Source organism: Ovis canadensis, chromosome 4 (genome assembly GCF_042477335.2).
Source record: "Ovis canadensis isolate MfBH-ARS-UI-01 breed Bighorn chromosome 4, ARS-UI_OviCan_v2, whole genome shotgun sequence".
Classification (NCBI taxonomy): Eukaryota; Metazoa; Chordata; class Mammalia; order Artiodactyla; family Bovidae; genus Ovis; species Ovis canadensis.
In genome coordinates this window covers 81981193-82008132 of record NC_091248.1, presented here as the reverse complement: position 1 = coordinate 82008132, position 26940 = coordinate 81981193, and the positions used below count along the sequence as shown (strand labels likewise).

Sequence of the window (26940 nt, the reverse complement as noted above, 5' to 3'; positions counted from 1 at the left end):
GGGCTCTTCCCAATCCAGGGATCGAACCGAGGTCTCCCACATTGCAGGCAGATTCTTTACTATCTGAGCCACCAGGGAAGCCCATAATTACTCTATACAGAAGCTCTATAATTACTACTCAAGCTGTAGGAAACAGTCAGTGGGGAAGGAGACATCATTCACATGTCCAGCTTAGAAACAATCTCAAGTCTGTTTGTCCAGCATCTCTCTGTAACTTTGGCTCTATGAACCAGGATGTATGCAAGGCCGTTACTCAGCTGCCGACAGACACTTCACTTCTGTTGCAGGGAATGGCCATGATTAAGCAGCTATGGAAGAGCCTCAGCTTGTGGAGAATGGAGCCCTCCTAGCCACTGGTCCACCCACAGCTCTTGCATAGTGCCAGTACCCCATAAGACGTATCAACACTTACAGGGTGGAGTCAACTGCACTCTTTAAAGGATTCTGTAGTGCTTATAGTGACTGTCTGCCATTCTGGCTTGCTTAGGTCCACTCCCCTGTCTCCTGGTAACTGTACTGCCATTCCCTCAAGGGAGGCTCCTGAAGGCTGTCGATCAGTGTCCTTCCTCCTCCACGCAAGGGATGAGCATGTGACCTAAGCTAGGACCCTCAAATGCTCTTTCCCTAGACTTTGGATTGTGAGTAGTGACACAAGGGTCCCTGATGAGTCTGTCCATTAATTTTGCTACCTTGATTCCCAGAATTTTCCCCGGCCCCTATCTTTTCTCATGCGAGTTCTTCGGTTTGTCCATGAATTCTGTGATGTATCCTGTCTTCTGATCAGTTCCTTTGGTGCTTCAGGTAACCAGAGTCGCTGCTGTTGCTAAAAGCATGAAATCCAAGCTCACACATCACTGGACCCGTGCCTCACATGCCACAGCATGAAGTGACTGGGAGTCCCTGGACACATGGCTCACCCTCCACGAGTTGTGGTTCCCTCTTCAGGACATGTAGATGTAAGACCTACATCTTACTGCAGTGAGAATTAATGAGAAAATGTGAACAGGATTCTGAGCACAGCACACAAATTGGGGGAGTTAGGTAAATAGAGTTCTCCTCCTCTGCAACTAGGTTGATAATGTGATAATGACTTGGAAGACTCACTCAAAAAAACACTTCTTCTAAAACAAACCTTCAGAGTATTCAGATGGTCTTTCTGTATCAAATCCTTGGTTGCCAATTTCACTCTTTCTGACAAAGGCCGACAAGTAGGAGGGAACCCAGGCAGAGTAAATCTGAACTCTACGAACTCAAATGGATGAGATAACATGCCTTTCAAGACTAATTTTACACACATTGGGCATGGTGTCTCAGCAGTCTTTTCTTGATAGTCAGAGCCATAAGTCTACAAATTACCCTTTGAAAGGAATCCTTAATTTTATAGCTTGGGATTCAAGATTCCATGGAATTTCCCCATACTTGAAATGCTAGAAAAGTATGGTTAAGAGTATAGCTTTTAATGGGACATTTTGGAATAATATTAATAGTAGAATGCTCTTATTCTTCTTACCATGCTGCAGGAACTGTGCTAAGCATTTTACATCCGTGATTTCATAATATCCCTCAAAGGCAAGTCTTATTTATCCATTTTAGGAACAAAGGGACAGAGGTGTAGGGAAGTGAGCCAACTGGTGACATGGATCAAGTTCAGATCTGCCTGAATCCAAACTGTGTGCTCCTAACCCCTCTTCCACACTGCCTTAGTCACTACCACCATCCCCTGCTCAGAGGACACAGAACAGGTAGTTTGTTCTTTATTTGTAATTACATATGCAAGGAGCACACTTACATGTAAGTGTGACTCTTTGGAATGAAGGATACATGTTTAGAATTAAGAGCACAGGCCCTGTGGCTGGGTATGAACTGAGCTCTGCCACTTACTAGCAAGATTATCTTGATATTAAGTTACTTAGCCTGTCTAGAGCTCAGTTTCCTCATTTGTAAAATGAATAGAAGAGAAACATCTATGAGGGAAGGTCATTGGGAGAATTACATAACATAATGCATATAAAGCTCTTCATATCCCAGGCAGATAGTAAGTATTCAGTTAATGCTGGCTATTATTATCATCACATTAGAATAATTCAACATAGCTATTCAAATAGCTTCATTATTTCCAAGTGAGATGTTGCCTGTGAATTATAACTGTGATTTGGGATGTAAGAGTTAGAATAACTCTTAAGATATAGGAGTTCTAACATAACTGCACAAAATCATCAATTGGATGAAACAAACATCAGGGGCTTATAAACGTTACTATGACACCTGCAAAAAGGAGCCTTGAGCTCCAGACCTGGCTCAGCTTCCCAAAGCCGGGGCTACTGAGTGACCCTGGAGATGTCATCTATCCATTCTGAGCCTTAGTTTTTGTCTTCTGTGAAATGGAATATCCTAGTTCTTGGGAGGACCAAACGGGATACAAGTTGTAAAAATATCCTGTAACCTGAACAGCAAGGCTTCATTCATGTTTTTGTTACTTTCTACCAAGAATAATCTGAAAAATAAACTTCCATCAGTTCAGTTCAGTTCAGTTCAGTTCAGTCACTCAGTCATGTCCGACTCTGCGACCCCATGAATTGCAGCACGCCAGGCCTCCCTGTCCATCACCAACTCCCAGAGTTCACTCAGACTCACGTCCATCGAGTCCGTGATGCCATCCAGCCATCTCATCCTCTGTTGTCCCCTTCTCCTTCTGCCCCCAGTTCCTCCCAGCATCAGAGTCTTTTCCAATGAGTCAACTCTTCGCATGAGGTGGCCAAAGTACTGGAGTTTCAGCTTTAGCATCATTCCTTCCAAAGTAATCCCACCACAGTGGAGTGCAAAAGTTTTAAATTGGCTGCCAGGGGCCTACATTTAGCTTGCAGACATATCCATCTAGTCCACAGGGTGTTGTTGTTTTTGTAATTAGATGCTGGCGTTTAAATACTGGCAGATCGGACCACACTGGCCCATATTTCCACCTGACTACTAGGGGCAAAGGCTGGGCAGTAGTTGTCCCCCTAAGACACAGTCCTCCCCCTTCCTGAGTGTCTTCCTCCACCCCCAACAGAGGCGCAGGAGCAGCTGTCATTTATTCAATGCTTAAGCCACTGTTGCTCTTAGAAAAAAATATTCCTTTGTATCCATGTCTCTGTCATAGATAGAAAGAAAGATCAGTGTGTCACAGTCCAACACTACTCATTTATTTTATTTCCTTCCTCGATCCACAGGCAGCTAAGTTTCACTTCCATCTGAAATGGAAGGGAAGTGGCCTTTGGTCTGAGTTAGAGAAAGGAGTGTGTGCTCACTTATACATGGCAAGTATTTGCTTAATCTGCTCCCATGAAATTTCTATTTAGCCTGGTGGCTCACCTGATAAAGAATCTGCCTGCAGTGTGAGAGACCTGGTTTCAATCCCTGGGTTGAGAAGATCCCCTGGAGAAGGGAACGGCTACCCACTCCAGTATTCTTGCCTGGAATTCCATGGACTGTGTAGTCCAAAGGATCGCAAAGAATCAGACATGACTGAGCGCCTGACTTTCACTTTCACTTTCAAATCTTTATGGAGAGCCAAAGGATTGGGCACCAAGAGAACAGACATGAAAAGATGTGCCTCCTGTCCTCCTAATAACCCTAGATTTTAAAAAACTTTTCGAAAGAGTGAATAATCAGAGGAAGAAAGGCAGGTTTTTACTCTTTCATTCTCTGAAATTAATAAATGAAATTGAAGTCACTCAGTCATGTCCAACTCTTTGTGACCCCCGTGGACTGTAGCCCACCAGGCTCCTCTGTCCCTGGGATTTTCCAGGCAAGAATATTGGAGTGGGCTGCCATTTCCTTCTCCATTTCATTCTTTAAGTTTTCCTTAAAAAGAGGGGTTAAAAAAGTCGGTTTCACTTTAATCTTTCTCAAATCTACTCATTTTAATATTCCAAAGCATAAACTTTTCAGGTTCTGCACGCACATAAGTCAGTAGTTTCTTCGTAATTTAACTTCTCTTAGCAAGAAAACCTCCCTCTAGGAAAAATCCAGTGAACACAATCAGATGATGATTAATCCTTATTTTACATAGTAAATGCTTCTGAAGGATAAATATTTTCCAGGCAGACATAGAACAACCAACTGTGTCAACTATAGATATCTACAGACCGGTTTACTTGCTGACTCATCTAAGAAGAACTCACAGCCTCTAAACTCAGATTTTTACTTTAAGTTATGTTGGTAGGAGGGGCACATGACACTCAAAGGAGAGAAAAGATACCTGTGCTTTTAATGGTTCCTATACAACCAAACTTGGAGGAGGCAATGGCAACCCACTCCAGGACTCTTGCCTGCAGAATTCCTTGGACAGAGGAGCCTGGCGGGCTACAGTTCATGGGGTTGCACAGAGTCGGACACAACTGAAGCAACTTAGCATGCATATAACCAAACACTTGAAAGAAGGAGTTTGGGGGCAGAAACGTATATAAATGTGCATTTTGTTATATTTTCACTGTCACCCATATTAGAGCTTAAGATTGAAAATAAATCACACAAGGGCCACTTTCTGATCTAAACTTTAACCGTTTTTAAAAATCCAAACCGAAACACACGTATTGAGGACAGACCATACAAAGCATTTCTGTTTATTTCCCCAATTACCCCTCTACTTATTAGGAAAATTACAGAAATGCCACAGGAAGAGGCTTCAGTCTCTTGGTACAACGGGAAAGCAAACTGAGCTTTTGTGAGAAGGCTGGATTTTTGTTGTTGCATTTTTAGACGAAAGATTTATGCTTACATTTTGGCCCATTTACAATCCACCATAATACTTTGCAGACAAAGTTATGCTCTTTTCCCAATGATCCAGTGACCTTAATCTCTAACATTTTGTGGTTTCCTGTTTGGGGAAATGATTGAACAGCAGCCTAAGCTATTCCAAACTGCACAGCATTCCCGGTTGGCTGCTATCTGTCTTAGTTTTGAATGTTCTCCTGTTCACTAATAAAAAAAAAGAATTTTTTTAAAAAATAAACTTTCCTTACAGATGCTAAATCAATGAAACTCCTACAAAGCAGCCCTCCACACTTCCTCTTCTGGCTGCTTTACTTATCATTCTTCTATTACAAACCCCAACATACCGGGGAGTTCTTTCTGCCTGGAGCAATTAGCATGACCCACCTAGAGTAACTTTCTCCTGAATAGCTGAGAATTAATTTCACTAATATCCAACTCAACCCAGGGGCAATTCCCAAGGGTTTCTCAAAAGCTCAGCTGCAAAAGAAAAACAATCTCAGCTGTGGAGTATAATGTTTAGCAATGTTCCCCACTGGAGGCCAACTTGTTATCCTTCCAGGGACAATGCCTGGGCCCCAGTCGCCCATTGTTTGCACTTTTGGGCCTCTTAGTTCCTGGTGACTTTGCAGAGATATAGCGCTGTAATACTATGGAAGCCAGAGTCCCCAGAGCCCGCCTGGAGGAGACTTGACAGAAAAATAATGCAACCATTGAACGAAACAGTAGCCATTTCTGCAACCAAGTCGTTCTTCAAATGAGACAAATTTGGCTTCCAAGTTTAAGGAAGACAAAGAAAGAAAGAGAAAAAAAACGAACTTGGAATGAACACTCTTAGAGTGTTCCTGCCATTCTCCTACCACTTGGTTTTGCCAAGATGACTGAAGAATAATGAAAGTGGGGCAGGGAGCTTGAGTGAGTGTCCAGCGATAACACAAATAAAATGTCTTTCTGTCAAAGAAAGTTATTTCTGCTTTCTTGCAACTTTTGGTGTTGTTGTTTAGTTGCTAAGTCGTGTCAGAATTTGTGACCCCATGGACTGCAGCCCATCAGGCTTCCCAGTCCTTCACTATCTCCCGAAGTTTGCTCAAACTCATGTTCACTGAGTCAGTGATGCTATCCAACCATCTCATCCTCTGTCACCCCCTTCTCCTCCTGCCTTCAATCTTGCCCAGCATCAGGGTCTTTTCTAGAGAGTTGGCTCTTTGCATTAGGTGCCCAAAGTATTGGAGTTTTAACTTCAGCATCAGTTCCTTGGATGAATATTCAGGGTTGATTTCCTTTAGGATTGACAGGTTTGATCTCCTTGCAGTCCAAGGGATTCTCAGCAGTCTTCTCCAGCACCACAATTCAAAAGCATCAGTTCTCTGGTGCTCAGCCTTTTTTATGGTCCAATTCTAACATCCATACATTACTACTGGAAAAACCAGTAGTTTTGACTATATGGACTTTTGTTGGCAAAGTGACGTCTCTGCTTTTTAACATGCTTTCTCGGTTGTCACAGCTTGCCTTCCAAGGAGCAAGTATTTTTTAATTTCATGTAACTTAACTTGAAATGAAATGAAATTGCAGCTTCACTCTAAATAATTTAGTTGCTTTTAGAATGGAACAGTAAGTAAAGCCAACTTGAAAATAATCCACTAAGCCATCACTCCAATCCAGGGATCTGAGAAAAATGTTTAACTACCCAGAACATCACACTTAAAATGAGCTTTAATAATGTCCAGAATATTTTTGTCTCATTTGAAGAGTCCTGGGGGCCCACTCTAGGGGGTCCTTTGCTCAGCTTGTTTCGGGGTCTGTGCTCATACCCCTTTCTGATCCCCTCACCTCTGACATCACCTCTCACCTATGGTTATTGGTTGTGTTGTGCTCAGTCATGTCCGATTCTGTGTGACCCCATGGAGTGTAGCCCACCAGGCTCCTCTGTCCATGGAATTTTCCAGGCAAGAACACTGGAGTAGGTTGCCATTTCCTCTTCCAGGGGATCTTCCTGACCCAGGGATTGAATCTGTCTCCGGCATTGGCAGGCGGAAGCACTTTTAGTTCCAGCAGAAATACACAAGAGCTGCAGGAAAACCTCTTGCCATCAGTCCCCCTTCCAGCTCCCTGTTCCCTGACATTATCATTGTCACTCAATGTGGACTGCTGAGATGCTGAAGAAACAGATGTGAATATGCAGAGTGAACAGAGCACAAGGTGAGGAAAATCAAGACAAAGGCAGTCAAGGGCTCCTGCTCAGAGCAATTCTTTTGAAAGCTCGGTTGAAGGTCCTTCTGGCTTTCATTCAGTCACGTTGCTCCGCACAGGAGTGCTGCGCTGAAGCACTGTCTACTTGGTGACAACATTAGAAGCTGCTCACACTCATAATAAGCAAGGAGATGGCATAGGCTGCCCCATGATGAGGGCATGGTTAGATCACTTCTACAAGGCAGGCCAGGCAAATTTGGTGGTGAAAAGCCAGTGGGAAAAGCCCTAGAGGTTGCAATTGCAGCTTCCTCAGGTGGTGGGAAGTATGCAAATGCTGCTTTCCCTACTGGACCAAAAGGCCAAGGCCAACAACTGCTGGATTAAGTTACTCACATTTACAGGGGAGGAAAGGAACAGCAGTCAGAGAACTGCCCCTGGAGTCAGATTTTGTGGCAAATGGACTTAAATGATGATGACTATGATTGTGTGTGTGTGTGTGTGTGTGCGTGTGTGTGTGAAGTCGCTCTGTCATCTCCAACTCTTTGCGACCCCATGGACTGTAGCCCACCAGGCTCCTCTGTCCATGGGATTCTCCAGGCAAGAATACTGGAGTGGGTTGCAATGGCTCCTTGATTAGAAAAACCCAAACCCAAATCCAAATCCTGGCTTTGCACTCTGGCTCTATCACATCTAATGTGACTATCACAGAGATAAATAAGTGCCCTAGTGCCAACCCATCTATTAAACATAAATAATGCTTACTTTTAAATTTCCTTTAAAAAATATTAATGTACACTTTTCCCTCCCATGACCCAGGGTATGGTGGTGGGCACACACTGCTTTGAAGACCACTGGTGTCCAGTGGTCCCATCAGTTAGAATGTATTATCATAACTAAGCATCTTCTGTTTTACTAAGACACAAGGAGTAAAGACTGAGAAGCTACTGCAGCGTGGTGACATCTATTGCACAAGAAGGAGTCCTCACTGTATCCAGAAAGCAGTACTCCTCTCATTCTTTCCATATTCATCTTTTCAAAGTCAACTGATGTAATTGCTTGTGTTTCATAACAACTGAATTTCACAGCAACTGGATTTAAATGTGCATTTCTAAGCTTGCTGATTTTTAGGTCCTTGGAATCTACATAACCAATGGTATCAGCATTTAATATCTTTCTTCTCTTACCACCCTCACTCTGCTGTATTTAGATGGCTCAAGATTAAATTCCACATTTATGTTGCCATAAATCACAAATGTACCTTCTAATGTTTTCAACATGAGGTACCTTTGAATGCAACAAAATAAAGCCTTGGCAAAATTATGAGTGTATTAAAAAGCAGAGACATTGCTTTGCCAACAAAGATCCATATAGTCAAAGCGATGGTTTTTCCAGTAGTCAAGTACGGATGTGACCATAAAGAAGTTGGACCGTAAAGAAGGCTGAGCACTGAAGAACTGATGCCTTTGAATTACGGTCCTGGAGAAGACTCTTGAGAGTCCCTTGGACTGCAGAGAGATCAAACCAGTCAATCCTAAAAGAAATCATCCAGGAATATTCACTGGAGGACTGATGCTAAAGCTCCAATATTTTGGCCACCTGATGCAAAGAGCTGATTCGTTGGAAAATACCCTGATGCTGGAAAAGATTGAGGGCAGGAGGAGAAGGGGGCGACAGAGGATGAGATGGTTGGATGGCATCACTGACTCAATGGACATGAGTTTGAGCAAACTCTGGGAGACGGTGAAGGACAGGGACACTTGGCATGCTACAGCCCATGGGGTACAAACAGTAAGACACAACTGAGTGAACGAACGACAACAACAAAATGATGACTTGCTCACCAAGCAAAGCAATTTAAAATACGCCAGTTCACACAGTAGAATTATCAAATGCCTTAAAAAAACAAGTAAGAGTAAATGAAAATATATGCTGGTTGTCATTTGCATATTTCACCCCAACATTAATTTAAAGGACAAACAAGAAAAGGTGTTTGGCACTAGCATGGCAATTTGGGATGAAATCAAAGTCTCTTTAATAATTTACGGATAATAAAAGAAAAAATAATTTATGGGTATTCTTTTCCCCTTTATTCACCGAAATGCTTAAAAAAGAGGCCTAGAAGAAGCGTGCCTCATTAAATAAAAAAAGTTAGTTCTACTCTTGACTTGAACTAAAATAGGTGAAAGTAATTTGCGAGGCACTCTGCAGTAAAACTGATTTTCAAACGCGCACTTTTTATTTGCTTGCCAAGTGATCATTCCTTATCGATAGTATGATTACATAAAGCAAATGTCTCAGGATTAGCTTCCCTCTCCTCTGCTATGCTTCTCTAAGAATTATTCCCTCCCCACAGAAGTCTGTCACAGAATGGTACTGGCATTCTCCTTAAGGTCTTCAAAGGGTTTGGAAGAAAAGTGATCACATCAGATTATGGTCATCAGAGTTTGACAAAAGCTCAGAGTCCAATTTAGCTGCTGAAGAATCCGGCCCATTTAAGTGTTAAATTTTTATTGGTATGCTAGACATTTATCAAATCTAGTTTCCTGGCAATATTACCATAGACATTTTGCCATCAGAAAATGTTATTAAGGAAAATGCCACAAGCAATTAAAATGACTGCTAAAACGAATTAGATTACTAGAAATATTTACCTTTCAAAGTCCTGAGTCACATCCATTAACCAGGAATTGCCAGTTTCTAAAGGAAGATCTTTTGATAGTCTAGGATAAGTAAATAAAACTTTAACGACCTGGGTGTTAAGATTTCAGTCTGGTGGTAAAGCTGAGAAACTCTAAGATTCTGAATTCTGAAGATGCAATTAGTTGAAACTTAATGAGCTGCAGAATGATAAGTGACAGGGAAATGTAACTTTATATTTACAATTTCCTGACTAGATGAACTTTTAAACACAGCAAACTAAGCCCTACCCAAGGGCAATTTAACCTTTAAAAGCAAAAGCATATGGAGGTATTGGCCTTTGGAGATGGTCCTTCTTAAAACTGCAGTGGCCTTGCAGACAATTTAGCAACAACGGCAACCTTAATCCAAGGGCAATGTTTTGCTTTGGATACAAATGGCCTCTATATATATAGCTGTAGCTCCAGTTTTTTTGAAATAGTAGTTTCATACAGGAAATGTACCACACACACTCATACACAATCACATTCTCCCTCTCTCTCCTGTACTCTTTAGTCTTTGAAAAGAGTATATTTTTACACAGGCAAGAACTGTAGCCAAACAGAAAAAAGGAAGTTGACAACATATTCAGAATCTTTAGCAAGAATCTTCATAAGAAAAATGTGTAACCTCTTTATCAGAAAATATTTAAGGACCAGGGGACTTCTATAAAGAGCAAGGGAGTTAAAGCCAATAGCTTTTATAGGATATGGGCTATATTTCCTAGACTTTAGAGATGCCCTAATCTATCTATCTATCCACCTAGCTATCCATTCCCCATTGCATTTTATTACTTTGAAAATCAAGATACAACTTACTTACAATCAATGTATAAATGAGAATTACTCCTAAAGCATAGGGAATTTGGGGGGAATGTGACAAAAATGTTCTAAAATTAAATAGTGATGGTGGCTGCAAAAATTTATGAATATTTAAAAACTACAAATTTGAATTCTGTAGTATGTGAAATATATTTTCAATAAAGTTGTTAGATAAATAGTATAAAGAAGTCATGCAGATTCTTTATGTAGCCTTCAAAATATTAACATTTTAAATAACCATCATATAATCATCAAAGCTAGAAAATTAACACTGATATAATACTATTTTCTTACCACAAATTTTATTTTAAAAATTTTCAGTTTTTCCTTAATATACTTTTTCTGGTCCTGGATGCAATAAAAAGCACATGTTATATATATATAGTGGTAAAGTCTCCTTAATCCCTCAGTCTTTGCATGTGTGTGCATGTGTGTGTTTCTTTCATAACCTTTTGACAAGCACTAGCCAGTTATTTTGTGGCTAAATCTGTCCCCTGATTCGAGTTTGTCCACTGTTGTCTCATGATCAAATCCATGCTGTGCATTCTTTTTTTAAATTTTCATTTATCTATTTATGGTTGTGGTGGGTCTTTGTTGCTGTCAGCAGCCTTTCTCTAGTTGCGGTGAGAGGAGGCTACTCTCTAATCGCGGTGCTCGGGCTTCCCACCGGGGTGGCTTCTCTTGTTGTGGAGCATATGCTTTAGGCACAAGGGTTTCAGTAGTTGCGGCAGGGGAGCTTCATAGCTGCAGCAACCAGGGTTTATCACGCAGCCTCAGTAGTTGTGGTACATAGGCTTGGTTTCTCCACAGCACGTGGAATCTTCCCTGACCAGGAATTGAACCCGTGTCTCCTGCGTTGACAGGTGGATTCTAAACCACTGGACCGCCAGGGAGGTCCCCTGCCATACGCTTTTGGCAACACACATTAGCATTGCTGTGTCCTCAGTATGGCACATCAGGAGACACACAATGTAGCTCTGTCCCGTCACTAGGAACTCCCAGGTGGCTCAGCAGTGAAACCTGCCTGCCAATGAGGAAGACTTGGGTCAAGAAGGTCCCCTGGAGTAAGAAGTGGCAACCCACTCCAATATCCTTGCCTGAAAAATCCCATGGACAGAGAAGCCTGGAGGGCTACAGTCCACGGGGTTGCAAAGAGCTGGACATGACTGAGCAACAGCACATATACATTCATGTGCCAGGATTCTCCACTATAAAGTTACTATTTTCTCCTTCATCATAGACATTTTGAAAGGGGATACTTTGAGATCAGGTAAATATTCTGATTCTCATCTTACTTTCACTAACTGATGTTAGTATCCACTGATGATTCTTTCCTGAAACAATTATTATTGTACTATTCATCAGATAATAATTTTTTATTCCATTATTTCTTATACATTTATTAATTGGATTTTCCTCCTTTTCATTTTATATATGTTTGTATCATGATAACCCTGATTTTAAAGAGAATGCATATTAAGTTTTATGCATTAAGTCTGGTCTTAAGTTTTAAAACCAGAATAATGCTTATTAGTAGGTTTTTTCTTTAAATTGGAAGAATGTTGTATTGGTTTCTGCTGTACAACAAGTGAATCAGCCATAAGTTTACCTATATTCCCTCCCTCTTGGGCCTCCCTTCCAATCCTCCATCCCACCACTCTAGTCGTCACACAGTACCAGGCTGAGCTCCCTGTGTTATACAGCAATTTATCACTAGCTATCTATTTTACACATGTAGGTTTTTATTAGGTCAAGAAAGGCTCATAGTATGGTAGGCTAAATACTGCTCTGCTGAAACATTACTTTGACGACTAAGGTCCGTCTAGTCAAGGCTATGGTTTTTCCTGTGGTCATGTATGGATGTGAGAGTTGGACTGTGAAGAAGGCTGAGTGCCGAAGAATTGATGCTTTTGAACTGTGGTGTTGGAGAAGACTCTTGAGAGTCCCTTGGACTGCAAGGAGATCCAATCAGTATATTCTGAAGGAGATCAGCCCTGGGATTTCTTTGGAGGGAATGATGCTAAAGCTGAAACTCATGGCCACCTCATGCGAAGAGTTGACTCATTGGAAAAGACTCTGGGAGGGATTGGGGGCAAGAGGAGAAGAGGACGACCGAAGATGAGATGGCTGGATGGCATCACTGACTCGATGGACGTGAGTCTGAGTGAACTCTGGGTGTTGGTGATGGACAGGGAGGCCTGGCGTGCTGCAATTCATGGGGTCGCAAAGAGTTGGACATGACTAAGCGACTGAACTGAACTGAAAACATATCTAGTCCTAATCGCTGGAATCAGTGAATGTGTTATACAGTGTTAATTAATTAATTAGAAAATAAATATTTTGCAGATTTGATTAACTTAAGCATCTTAAGATAGGGAGATTATCCAGGAGATCGCTAAATGCAGCCTCATGAATATTTCTAAGAGGAAGGCAATAGGATGTTTGATCACAGAAGAGAAGGTGATGTGAGCACAGAGGGAGATGTTGGAATCATATACCCACAAGCCAAGGAACACCAACAGCCACCAGAAGCCAGAATGGATTGTCCCATTAGAGTCGTCCTACTGACACCTTGGTTTCAGCCCAGTGAGAGTAGCTTCATATTTCTAACCTCTAGATAGTGAGAAAATAAATTTCTGTAGTTTACACTATCAAGATTGTGGTAATTCATTACAGCAAGCATAGGAATCTAATACAGATACTACCATTCTTAGTTTGCTAAAAACTTTCATCCTAGGACTTTCCTAGTGGCCAGTGGCTAAGACTTCATGCTCCCAACATAGGGGTCCTGAGTTCCATTCCTGGTTCAGTTCACTTCAGTTCAGTTCGGTTGCTCAGTCGTGTCCAAGTCTTTGCGACCCCATAGGCTGCAGCACATCAGGCTTCCTCATTCATCGCCAACTCCCAGAGTTTACTCAAACTCATGTCCATTGATGAGTGATGCCATCCAACCATCTCATCCTCTGTCATCCCCTTCTCCTCCCACCTTCAATCTTTCCTAGCATCAGGGTCTTTTCAGATGAGTCAGTTCTTTCCATCAGGTGGCCAAAGTATTGGAGTTTCAGCTACAGCATTAGTCCCTGATTAGGGAACTAAGATCTCACATGCAGCAACTAAGACAGTACATCCAAATAAATAAATGAATAAATTAAAAAAAAATTAAACTTTTATCCTAAATGGGTTTTGATTTTGTCAAATTCAGTTTTTGCATCTATTAAGATGAATTTTTTTATTATTTTTTCAATGTTTTAGGTGATACATTACATGATGGAACTTCTAATGCAAAAATGTTCTTGCATTTATGAGGTCAACTCAACCTGATCTTTTTTATTCATTGGTGGATTAGGTTGTGTTACTCCTAATAAGATTTATATTTAACCATGATCTGATTTAATCATCAGTAACTCCAATAGTCCAACAGATTATTTCTTCTTTTAGTTGTCTTGGAAACTGCTAATATATTTCAAATTTACCATACAAACATCTAAAATTACTGAAAAGAGAATGACTTTAAGTACACATCCCAAGTAGGTCATCACAAGAAAAGGGTTATATCTTCACATAGTCTACACAGAAACTGATGTGCTGCAAAGAGTTCTATAAGTTTCCAGAAACCAATGTAGGTCTTCCTCAGCCCATCAGAGAATACTCCACATTGGCTAAAATGAATCTAGTACCAGAAAAAGACTTCCAGGTTCTTATGAATAGAAACATGTGCACTATTTTCTAGGACAAATTAGTACTGAGTCTTACATAAATATATCCTCGAGGGTACTAATGTTTTAAGCCAGCCTAGGTTGTTCTGATTCCACTGCATACATACTGAGGTTCACCACCATGGACAGACAAGCCAAAGATAATCACCACCCTGTGGCCTATGCCAGCTCTAGCCAGGAATGTGCAGTCTGTTCTAGCAGCAGCCACTTTCTGGTCCGCACTCAGACTGACTGCATACCTTGTTCTCTTTCTTTCTGGAAATATGGTTTATCTGCATCACAAATCTATTCTCTTTTTCTGCAACTGAGAGTTTGAGAGTTCAGAAAATATTCCGATTTCATTGGGATTCATATTGGCAGGCTTAGGATCCATGGGAAACAGAGACAGATATGTTTAAATATCAAAACGCAGGCTCATCTTTAATCAGCATATTCTTCTTCATCAATCAAGTGGACACTATATGGCGATAAGCCAGTATCAAGAGTTTTATATCATCAAGTGAACTACATGCCCCATGCTATCCTCACTTGGTTGAGAAAGGAATCATATCTAGTTAAATTTACAGAGCGAGAAAAGTGATCTTCCAAGGGCACAAAGAATATACATGGAAACTTTTTTTTCCACTCTCTACTCAAGAAAATCATTGTGCATTCCTTAATGTTATAGCCAATTGTTTTCATCTTGAAGACATAAATGCTAAGTAGTCTATACAGAAACTGATGTGGGTTTCTTTTTGGTTTAATAAATTTGTGGGTAATAAATATATGATGAATTATGAACAAGTTAATAGATATATTTTTGATATAGCACTAGTTTAAAGAACTGATTTTTCATTCATCCATTTATCCATTTATGCATTATTGATGTCTGCTTGAGGCTGGTGCTACACCTGACAGCCCATAATGGTAGTACAGTGTGCTAAGCGTGCTCCCAACGGTAGAGGCCACATGGTCAGAGAGTTCAGAGGACAACCAGCAGAGCATTGGGAAGTTGCTCAGTGAAGGCTCCAAGCAGGCAAGCACTAAGAACCACTGACTACATTTTCCCAACAGAACCAAAGATAAGAGTGGTTGAAAGTCTGACCTCATCTAGTTAGACTCTTTCTTGCCTAGAAAGTATTTCGTCAAGTTCTCCAGATTTATAATGGGTGTGTAGAGTCTGCATACCATTGACCTTAGATTATTTGGAATAAAAGTTGTATGTCCAGGGACTGGACTGAAACTCTTTGTACTACAGGCAGGACCAGAAAATAGGTCTTTTAGGTAGGGCATATTCTGAAATACAATCTAGTAAGGATGCATTAGGCCAAGGACTCCCTGCACAGTACTAAAGGTTGTACACTGAACAGTCCCAGCATAGACATTGCTGAAATATGTATTCCTTATGTTGCAAAATGGCAGGAAAGAGTCTGGTTCAAATAAAAGCAGTATATCAGCACAATTTTTTAGATAGAAATAAAGTACTTGAGTACAGATTACCATTTGTCTAATTCACTTGTTGGTTACTGGATGCCATGGTTTTTTTCTTTTTTTTTCATCCCAATCATTACTCTTGCCACTGCCAGGAAACAGAGAAAAAGTAGATCACCTCTGGCGGTGATCTTCTTTGTCATTAGCACACTTACCCTGCTGGGCTGTTCCCAAACCATGCCTAGGATCAAAGCTAACAGTCCTAGAAGATCAGAGGAGAAGGTGAGAAGAGAAGGAAAGGGCAAAGAAATGCACAAGGTAACTTTCTCTCTGTCACCTGCTCGTGGAGTCCTTCCCTCTCGGTGAGAGTTCTAGGGGTCATAGCTCCTCTGCTTGAACCTCTGGTACCTTCAGCATCGAGGCAGGCAGAACATCTCAGTCAGATACTACAGTGCTTGACTCTACATGCCTCAAAACAGGGACCTTGTCTCATTCATCACTTCAACCTGACAGCCTAGTACAACACTTGGTTTGAAATAGACACTGAAGAAACTGTGGCTGAGTGATCTGAATGAATGCAATTATCAAACAAAAAGCATTTTTTGAATAACCAGTTGATTTCATTTATCCCTGACTTCATTGGGATTAATAATATAAAGCAAATAGGGGGAAATTGGCTTACACAAGGCGAGTCGTCTTCCCGGCTCTGTTATCCCTCTTTTCTCAAGAAATGATGAGAGGTGGCATGTGCCAAAGAGAATTTCATTTTTAGGAACTAGTAGGGGAAAGTGATTTAATTAAAAGGAAAAAAAAGAACTTTTAATTCAAAGAAATCAAACAATACAGTGGTTGTTATTTACATTTGTAAGATATCAGAAGAGTGAAAAATGGTAGGAGTTGAATTACGAGTAAAAGAAGGTCACTTCTACTCTGGGTAATCTGAAAAGTTAGATAGCAACTGAAGTAGCCCTCTTACCTTGTAATTATTCATGATTTCAGTTAACCATGGTTTCACTGACTTGACTGTATCTTCTCGCAAGTACTCTTCAACTTTGGCTCCATCACTAAAAGTCTGGTTTCCCACGTGGATGGCTTGTCTCACATGGGGGAGGGACAAAAATTTCCCAAAGTAACTTTGATCCTCAGGCTCCTGGCAGAAGGGGCATCAAAAAGACATTAGGAAATACAACTGGGTGGGAACACCATGCTGGGGAACACTTCAGATTTTTCCTAACATATACCACAATGAAGGTTCCCCTGGTGGCTCGGGTGGTAGAATCCACCTGTAATGCAGGAGACCCGGGTTTGATCACTGGGTCAGGAAGATCCCCTGGAGAAGGGAATGGCTACACACTCCAGTATTCTTGCCTGGAGAATTCCATAGAAAGAGGAACTTGATAGGTTACAATCTATGGGATCACAAAAAGTCAAACACAGTGGAGCAACTGAGTGACTAACATTTTCTTTTCCATACCACAATGAACAAGATACGACATGACTATTAACTGGTCTTCATCCCAAACATTTTGACTTGGGGGTTTTGAGGAGATTTAGCTCAGAGGTTAAAGCGTCTGCCTGCAGTGCAGGAGACCTGGGTTTGATCCCTGGGCTGGGAAGATCCCCTGGAGAAGGAAATGGCAACCCACTCCAGTATTATTGCCTGGAGAATCCCATGGACTGAGGAGCCTGGTGGGCTACAGCCCACGGGGTCACAAAGAGTCAGACATGACTGAGCGACTTCACTTCACTTCACTTCACATTTTATCCAAAGAGTCTGGATGATCTGATACTCTCAGAGCCAATATCCAATTAGCAAATGCTGGATTTTCCTTTTTGTAACTAGTATTTGGCCATCTGTGACTCCAATTAAAAACTCCCTTCATGACAAAGATAGGGAAGATGAAGAGGTGAGATTGTCAAAGACAACTTGCTCCTTGTTGGAGGCTCTTGGGAAAGAGGGTGCAATGGACCACAAGGAGCCAGGGAAATGATGTGGTAGATTAAAAGATGAAGATTTCTTTTTCGTGTTCTGCTGTTTATTAAAAACACACACACAAAATACTCTGCTGCTGCTGCTAAATTGCATTAGTTGTGTCCGACTCTGTGCGACCCCATAGACGGCAGCCCATCAGGCTCCTCTGTCCCTGGGATTCCATAATTTAAGAGGAAAAACATATCAAGTGTAAAAATAGATGATACTTTATGAAGGACATAAATCAAAAGAAAATGTGTCATGAGCCTTATTTTTTAAAAACATTGCATAAAAGTCTCTGTAAGATTCATTAAGCTAAAAGGAAAAAAAGGACTAAATGCTGTTTTTTTTTTTCCAAAAAGTTATGAAAGAATTAAAAAACTGTTAAAGTTTGAAATCAACAATTTTGTGAATCACCAATATTTTTTGCTAACTGTGAATACATTACTTTGTGAAGAAAAAAACATAGTTTCAAATTTTGCTTCTTTCTTGCCTAGCAAATGTTTTTCTCTTGGTCAAATCTAAGTCCAAAACCCCAGCATTGGCAAATTCCATTGAAATTAGCTTTTATATTATATATGAAATAGTTCATAAATAAGGCAATTTTAAAAGCAGAATGCATAGTCATATACCCTAGACTTGGATTATACAATTTCAAATCCCTACTCTGGCTCCCTTTGTCTTATTCGATTAAAGCTACACAATAGACATCAACTTTGGCATATTTTTATGAAAGAAACTACTTGAATACTTTGAGAATATTCCAAAGGGCTTAAAGTGAGGGCCATACTAAATGAATTAAAAATCTTAAGTTAAAAGTAAGACAAAGCCAATATTTTTATAAAGGCTTTGGCAGTTTGGGTTATCCAAGCTGTCTTAAGTACAGAACAAATAATGTGGGCATTTTCAAGAAACTCACTACAAGCCTGGAGCTCTGGGGCCTGGTACCCAGAGTAGCAATCCTGGCCTTTCTCCTTCACAAAAGAACTTCTGTATAACAAGCTCTACTGGGGGGGAAATTGCATTAATCAGAGATTTTTCTTTTTGAGTTATCCGGAATATCACACATTCTCAATGGTCAGATTATACAGTATACAACATTGGCAAGGTAAAAGATCCTATAGATTAGTAGACCAAATAATGCAATATAGTTTGGACATGTTTTTCTAGTATAAAGTCAACTATAATATTTCCCAAATCTGAGGAAGTTTGGTTATGCCAAAAGTTTTGAGCAAACACTATTATGGTTTTTTAAATGTTGTCATTACCGTGCACAGTAAAAGGTTGTAGTAATTAGAACATCCTGTAACATTCTGGAAGTAAGAAGGTTCACTTATTAAGCCGCCATCTAGTAGTCGGTCCAGTAACTAGGTTGGGAGAGAGGAGATAAAGAAACGAGGAAAACATCAGGGTAGGTAAATAAGTACAAGCATTTGTTTTTCATTTATTCAATAACTATGTCATTCCCACATTGCTTCATTCAACAGTCACTCACCGCACATATTCTCTGTGCTATAAACACTGTCGAAGGCATTGGGGAAACAGTGGTGAGCAAGACAGATCAAAACTGCTTATATTCTAGAAAGAATATTAAACAAGCATTAATAGGCAAAACATGCACCGTATTATAGAGTAGTGAGGGCAAAGGAGAAAACTAACAAGGAGAAGGGGAAGAGGAAGTGTCATGGATGTCTGTGGGCATGTGTGTGTGCCTGGTGCTGGGTGGAGGGGACACTGCAGAGAGGAGGAACAGGCTGCACTTAAGAGGTGGCATTTAAGTAAAGACCTGTTGGAGGGAAGAAGCAAGGCATGCAGATATCTAGGAAAAGAATACTCCAAGGAGAGAAAACAGCAGGCCCAAAGGCCCCAACTGCAAGAGTGAGCCTTGTGGGAAGGGTTATTGTAATATGACCACTGACCACTCACCCAGGTAAGAGGGGGCAGGAGACATACCTCCAGGTGCTTAAAACTGGTGGAAGTAAGCTTTGGACTGCTGGCATTGAAAACCCAGTCATCAACCAGGAGTGAGAACAATTGGCATATGGTGTGTTTTTCTCAGGTCATGCTGAGCTGCACGATGGCAGGCATGAAGTGGTGGAGAGGGGCATTTAGCCAGGACTGTGGTTTGGCCAAAGGAGTTGGAGGACGGGCAAAGGGGGCACAGGTTGAGAATATGCAGGACTGAGCGTGGGTTTACATTGGGTTAAGACTTGCAGGAGTAGGGGGCCGTGAAGGAGCAGTAGGAACCAGGGGTCGAAAGAGAGTGCAGTTGTAGGGCGACAGTTCACATTGGTATGTTTGGAGAAATGAGCTGGGAGGACCAGAGGTAGCAGGTGGGGGAAGAGTTTGAATCTGTTGCATCTGAGATTGTGGAGTGATTGCCAGCATTTTTTTGCAGGTGGAAAAGGGAATGAGCAACTAAGGTAAAGAGAACAAGGGAACTATTCAGAGACTAAAACTGAGGGAGTGAGTGAGTGAGTTCAGTAGCTCAGTCGCTCAGTCTGACTCTTTATGACCCCATGCACTGCAGCACGCCAGGCCTCTCTATCCATTACCAACTCCCAGAGTTTACTCAATCTCACATCCGTTGATGCCACCCGTCTTCAGTCATCTGCTTCGCCTCCCACCTTCAATCTTTCCCAGCATCAGGGTCTTTTCAAATGAGTCAGTTCTTTGCATCAGGTGGCCAAAGTATTGGAGTTTCGGCTTCAGCATCAGTCCTTCCAATGAATATTCAGGACTGATCTCCTTTAGGATGGACTGGTTGGATCTCCTTGCAGTCCAAGGGACTCTCAAGAGTCTTCTCCAACACCACAGTTCAAAAGCATCAATTCTTCAGTGCTCAGCTTTCTTTACAGTCCAACTCTCACATCTATACATGACTACTGGAAAAACCATAGGTTTGACTAAACAGACCTTTGTTGGCAAAGTAATGATGGAGAAGGAAAGAGAGAAGCTCTGTACAGTCAGCAAAAACAAGACCAGGAGCTGACTGTGGCTCAGATTATGAACTCCTTATTGCCAAATTCAGACTGAAATTGAAGAAAGTAGGGAAAACCACTAGACCATTCAGGTATGACCTAAATAAAATCCCTTATGACTATAGAGTGGAAGTGAGAAATAGATTCAAGGGATTAGGTCTGATAGAGTGGCTGAAGAACTATGGATGGAGGTTTGTGACACTGTAGAGGAGACAGGGATCAAGACCATCCCCAAGAAAAAGAAATGCAAAAAGGCAGAATGGTTTTCTGAGGAGGCCTTACAAATAGCTGTGAAAAGAAGAAAATCAAAAGGCAAAGGAGAAAGGAAAGATACACCCATTTGAATGCAAAGTTCCAAAGAATAGCAAGGAAAGATAAGAAAGCCTTCCTCGGCGATCAATGCAAAGAAATAGAGGAAAACAATAGAATGGGAAAGACTAGAGATCTCTTCAAGAAAATTAGAGATACCAAGGGAACATTTCATGCAAAGATGGGCTCGATAAAGGACATAAATGGTATGGACCTAACAGAAGCAGAAGATATTAAGAAGAGGTGGCAAGAATACACAGAACTATACAAAAAAGATCTTCATGACCCAGATAATCATGATGGTGTGATTACTCACCTAGAGCCAGACAACCTGGAATGTGAAGTCAAGCTGGCCTTAGGAAGCACCATTACGAACAAAGCTAGTGGAGGTGATGGAATTCCAGTTGAGCTATTTCAAATCCTGAAAGATGATGCTGTGAAAGTGCTGCACTCAATATGCCAGCAAATTTGGAAAACTCAGCAGTGGCCACAGGACTGGAAAAAGTCAGTTTTCATTCCAGTTCCCAAAAAAGGCAATGCCAAATAATACTCAAACTACCACTCAATTGCACTCATCTCACACACTAGCAAAGTAATGCTCAAAATTCTTCAAGCCAAGCTTCAACAGTACATGAGCCATGAACTTTCAGATGTTCAAGCTGGTTTTAGAAAAGGCAGAGGAACCAGAGATACTGCAAACATCCATTGTATCACCGTAAAAGCAAGAGTTCCAGAAAAACATCTACTTCTGCTTTATTGACTATGCCAAAGCCTTTGACTGTGGATCACAACAAACTGTGGAAAATTTTTCAAGAGATGGGAATACCAGACCACCTGACCTGTCTCCTGAGAAATCTGTATGCAGGTCAAGAAGCAACAGTTAGAATTGGACATGGAACAACAGACTGGTTCCAAATCAGGAAAGGAGTACATCAAGGCTGTATATTGTCACCCTGCTTACTTAACTTATATGCAGGGTACATCATGAGAAATGCTGGACTGGATGAAGTACAAGCTGAAATCAAGAATGCCGGGAGAAATATCAATAACCTGAGATATGCAGATGACACCACACTTATGGCAGAAAGCAAAGAATAACTAAAGAGCCTTTTGATGAAAGAGGAGAGTGAAAAAGTTGGCTTAAAACTCAACATTCAGAAAACTAAGATCATGGCATCCAGTCCCATTACTTCATGGCAAGTAGATGGGGAAACAGTGGGAACAGTGGCAGACTTTATTTTGGGGGGCTCCAAAATCACTGCAGATGGTGATTGCAGCCATGAAATTAAAAGATGCTTGCTCCTTAGAAGAAAAATTATGACCAACCTAGACAGCATATTAAGAAGCAGAGACATTACTTTGCAAAGAAAGGTCCATCTAGTCAAAAAAGCTATGGTTTTTTCAGTAGTCATGTATGGATGTGAGAGTTGGACTATAAGGAAAGCTGAGTGCTTTTCAACTGTGGTGTTGGAGAAGACTCTTGAGAGTCCCTTGGATTGTAAGGAGATTCAACCAGTCTATCCTAAAGGAAATCAGTCCTGAATATTCATTGGAAGGACTGAGGCTGAAGCTGAAACTCCAATCCTTTGGCCACCTAATGCAAAGAACTGACTCATTTGAAAAGACCCTGATGCTGGGAAAGATTGAAGACAGGAGGAGAAGGGGACGACAGAGGATGAGATGGTTAGATGGCATTACCAACTCGATGGACGTGACTCTGAGTAAGCTCCGGGAGTTGATGACCGACACGTAAGCCTGGCATGCTGCAGTCCATGGGGTCACAAAGAGTCTGACACGACTGAGTGTCTGAACTGAACTAAACTGATTACATAAGTTGAAACACATTTCCCAGTACTTGCTGACTTACCTAAGTACCACTTTATTTCCCTTGAAAAAGCAAAAGTGTTTTCATTTATTACTCAAGATTTTGGACCAGTGATCCACAGAAACACTGCATACCTTCAGGATTTTTGGGGGGAGCGCAGGGGGGTGGTTCTCTTTTTTCTGGTGAATTTGGTTTGGGAGAGACTCGTATGCCATTTTCTCATTGTCTCGGAATATACGAAACACCTGAACTTCTCAGCAGTTTCACTAATTCTGTGGGTGCTTAGGCTGCTGGAGCATACACCACAGACATCTATCTGCTTTATTTACCCACCCACCCCCCCCACCTTTAAAAAAAAATATGTGGACCATTTTTCAAGTCTTTATTGAATTTGTTACAATATTGCTTCTGTTTCATGTTTTGGTATTTTGGCCCTGAGGCATGTGGGATCTTAGCTCCCCCACCGAGGATCTCACACCCACCCCCTGCATTGCAAAGCAAAATCTTAACCACTGAGCTGCCAGGGAAAGTGAAAGTCGCTCAGTCATGTCCGACTCTTTGCGACCCTATGGACCATAGAATCCATGGAATTCTCCAGGCCAGAATACTGGAGTGGGTAGCCTTTCCCTTCTCCAGGGAATCTTCCAAACCCAGGGATCAAACCCAGGTCCCCCCATTGCAGGCAGATTCTTTACCAGCTGAGCCACAAGGGAAGCCCAAGAATACTGGAGTGGGTAGCCTATCCCTTCTTCAGTGGATCTTCCTGACCCAGGAATCCAACCAGGGTCTCCTGCATTATAGGCGGATTCTTTACTAACTGAGCTCTCAGGGAAGCCCCAGGACTGCCAGAGAAGTCCCTCTTTATTCCTTTGAATCTATCAAATGTTCTTGCTCTTGATATTGCTTAATCCCTGTATACTTCTTCCAAAACACATTGCATGTCTCATGTGCAGCTGGGCCTCATCTAATGTTATATTTCATATTAATTCTAAATTCTGAAAGTTTAGTACTTTTTACCCTTCCTGCCTAAATAGCCTAAAACCAGTCTTAAAAATACTGTGATTGCAAGTTGAAGGATGATCCAACATGTCTCCGATAAGATCCTTCTTCCATCGCATTCACAATTGCATAAGAAATCCTGTATGCACATTGCAGCCATATCAAGGGTCCTGGAACAGAGAGGGGAGCCCACCAGGGTCCTGCAGGGTGACCCAGGACTTCCTGAGTTCCCGCACTCACACAGCTTGTGCTGTCAGAATTCACAGCATCACTCCCTGGGGATTTTCAGGTAGTGCCCTGGCACCCTATTTGTAAAATGGAGCATCATTTTGTTACCCAACTCTTCTCCATAAATTTGTATGTCTCCTGTTTTGATCTGAACCAGCTGACCTGCAGCGCCTTAAGTCTATTAATATCAGGCCTCAGCTTTAATAATAACAATGCTGTTACGTTAACAGTGACAGGCTGTGCCTTCAATAACAAGATTAAAGGCCTCAAAATTCAGTCACACCACATTTCCTGGGTCAAACATCATGGCTCTATGGCAAAGGTGGCATAACCCCCAAGGAAGACTGCTTACACATGGTCTTTGTTTGCACAGGCCAGCAAACAAACAAAGTGCCCCCCCCCGCATATCCTAATATTTAGTAGAGTCTTAGGCTTTAAACAACCAAAAAAAATGGTTCAAGAACATAATCATATTATTGGATCCTCAAATTCAATTTTAGGAGAGTGATGTGATGATATTTACAAAGCCAACAGCTCTTTGCAAAAGTTGCAAACGACCACACCACCGTTTATACTCTTTGTTCCAGACACACAGGCACATGTGACATTTGTTAAACTGTGGCCACTTCCCCAGCTGGAGCCCCGTGTGCAGATATTCCCCTCTGAAGGGCTTAGAGCACATGTGGACGCATATGCATCCACTTTCCAGGTTGCCTTTCTTTTGATTTCCCTATAGTAGGGATGCCTCGAGGGCGACACAGCATGTACAGAAACCAAAACAGTTAATGAAAGACACAGTTATATAAACACCCCGAAGTGATCTCAGGTTTAAAATATTGCCAAAGTAAATTCAAAGAAACTCAGATGGGCCTTTTCTTCCTTATGAGCCCGCTCGTCTCGCCTCCTGACCTGTGACAGCACCCCGGATACAGCTTCTCTAACAATAAAACACCAGGCCAGGCACCTCGATGCTTCCAGACCTTCTCAGATGGTGCTTATTGCTCCAGGGCAGCGCGGGACCCAGAACTCACTTCAAAGGCTTGAAGCCACTTCTCCTGGTGGATGAGTTTCACGCAGTCATTGCACTGCTTCTGGAAGTACTTTTTCTCCTGCTCATCCAACAAGCCAATTTGGAACAGGAATGATGGGTAGCCCTCTATGATCTGAGGAGAAAAGAGGCAAACACAGACACAACAGGGAGAGAAAGGGATGTGAGGGGAGCCCGTCTGCTTGAGAAGTAACTCTGTAACCTGTTAATTAGTGGAGCAGGACAACACACACACAACCCACACGCAACACACACAATGCATACACAACACTCCACACCCACACAGACATAAAAATACAAACACACAAACATACGTCACAGGCATCACCTACCACACAACATATGCAAATACATCACACACACATGCACACATATACCACATAACCACACAACACACACACACACCCATATAACACATACATATACAAAATACACACAAACACACCAAGCACAGGCACACACACATACTGACACTTGCACGCACAGCCAACCTAGGCTGACACAGTAAGTTGATGCCATAGAACATTTGGTAAAAATTAGAAGATTTAAATTATTAGAAAGCCATTCGAGCAACAGTATTTCCCTTTATGAAGTTAGGTCTCTAGGGTTGAGAGGAGCCTCTGTCTGACTAAGGAGAAGGAAATGGCAACCCACTCCAGTGTTCTTGCCTGGAGAATCCCTGGGACGGGGAAGCCTGGTGGGCTGCCGTCTATGGGGTCGCACAGAGTTGGACATGACTGAAGCAGCTTAGCAGCAGCAGCAGCTGTCTGATTAAAGGGGATTACATCTCCTTAAGGAACAGAATGGAAAGAAAAGAAGAGCCACCTACCGACTTGGGATCAGAATACGCGTCTCCGAGAGCAATTCCCTTCAGGTTGATCTTCATGGTCGTCACAGGGTTGAGTGTGTGGATGTAGTGGGCAATGGCTGGCACATACTTCCCAGCATAAGACTGAGAAGGACAGACATTAAAACAAACCATCACATATCGGTGCTACTAAAATGGCACATTTAGGTGAATTAAAATCACAATCAAACAAGCAGGATTTCCACAAGACTTGCACCATGTATTTTATTCTTAACCTTACACTGCAAATTTCACAACAGCACTGAGCTCAGTCCCTTCTTTCTTTTGTCATCCCAAACAGTACCAAGTGATGTGCAAGTTACAGGTTAGAAGCACAATAAATACTAAGTGAACATGCCCTAAGTGAACATTCTAATTTCTTTCCAAAAGAAAATAACATGAACACCAGTGAACACAATTCTGCCATCCTTAGGGTTTCTCTTACCAGAAAGTTCCATTGCAAGTTTTATTTAAAAAAAAAAAATCTAAAGGCCAAAGTTAAGATTTCAAAATCTGTATAATGATGCCAAAATTTGAAATCAATATGTATTAAAGGAAGAGGAAAAGGAAAAATATTTATTGGCCACTAGAATGGTCACTTGAACTTACCTCTCTTTTCGGCCTTTTACAGTAAAAGGCTCTTTTTAAATTTTGAAATATTTTGTGGACATGAACATGATAATAATTCTTCTTTTAGATTATGCTGAAAAGAGCTATTATTGGTTGTGATATTTAAAAATAGTTCTGTATTCCTTCCATGAAAAAGCTGCCTTCCTGACATCTCCACTTGTGTGTCTAGTATTAAACTTCCTATGTTCAAAATGAAGCTCCAACCCTCCAACCCTCCCTGCAGCCTCCCTTTCCATTAATGTTAACTTTGTTCTTCTAACTGCTCAGGCCAACACACTTGGTGCTATTCTTGTCCTCTTTCACTCAGACCTCACAAAAGTCCATCAGTGAATCTCATCAACTCTACCTATTCTATCAAGACAAATGCAGAATCCAGTGTCTTTCCACATCCGTACTTTATTACCTTGCCCCAGGTCACCATCATCTCTTGCCTAGATTCTTGCAATAGCCTCCTCAGTGGGCCTCTGTTTTTGCTCTTCCAGTTTAATTTCAAGACAGTGGTCTGTCAAATAAGATCAAGCAACTCCTCTGCTCAA

The 26940-nt window shown here is 41.5% G+C and overlaps 1 protein-coding gene across 9 annotated transcripts in view; it reads right to left on the bottom strand.

The window, feature by feature from the left end:
* Positions 1-26940, bottom strand: part of CPVL (carboxypeptidase vitellogenic like) — a 133153-nt gene that overhangs the window by 33343 nt on the left and 72870 nt on the right. For all 9 annotated transcript variants that reach the window (XM_069586756.1, XM_069586755.1, XM_069586761.1 and 6 more), the window contains 4 exons: positions 25757-25879; positions 24911-25042; positions 18806-18904; positions 16542-16715 (listed from right to left, as the gene is read on the bottom strand). In XM_069586756.1, the coding sequence (XP_069442857.1) occupies positions 16542-16715; positions 18806-18904; positions 24911-25042; positions 25757-25879 (528 nt within the window). The remainder of the gene's footprint in view (positions 1-16541; positions 16716-18805; positions 18905-24910; positions 25043-25756; positions 25880-26940) is intronic.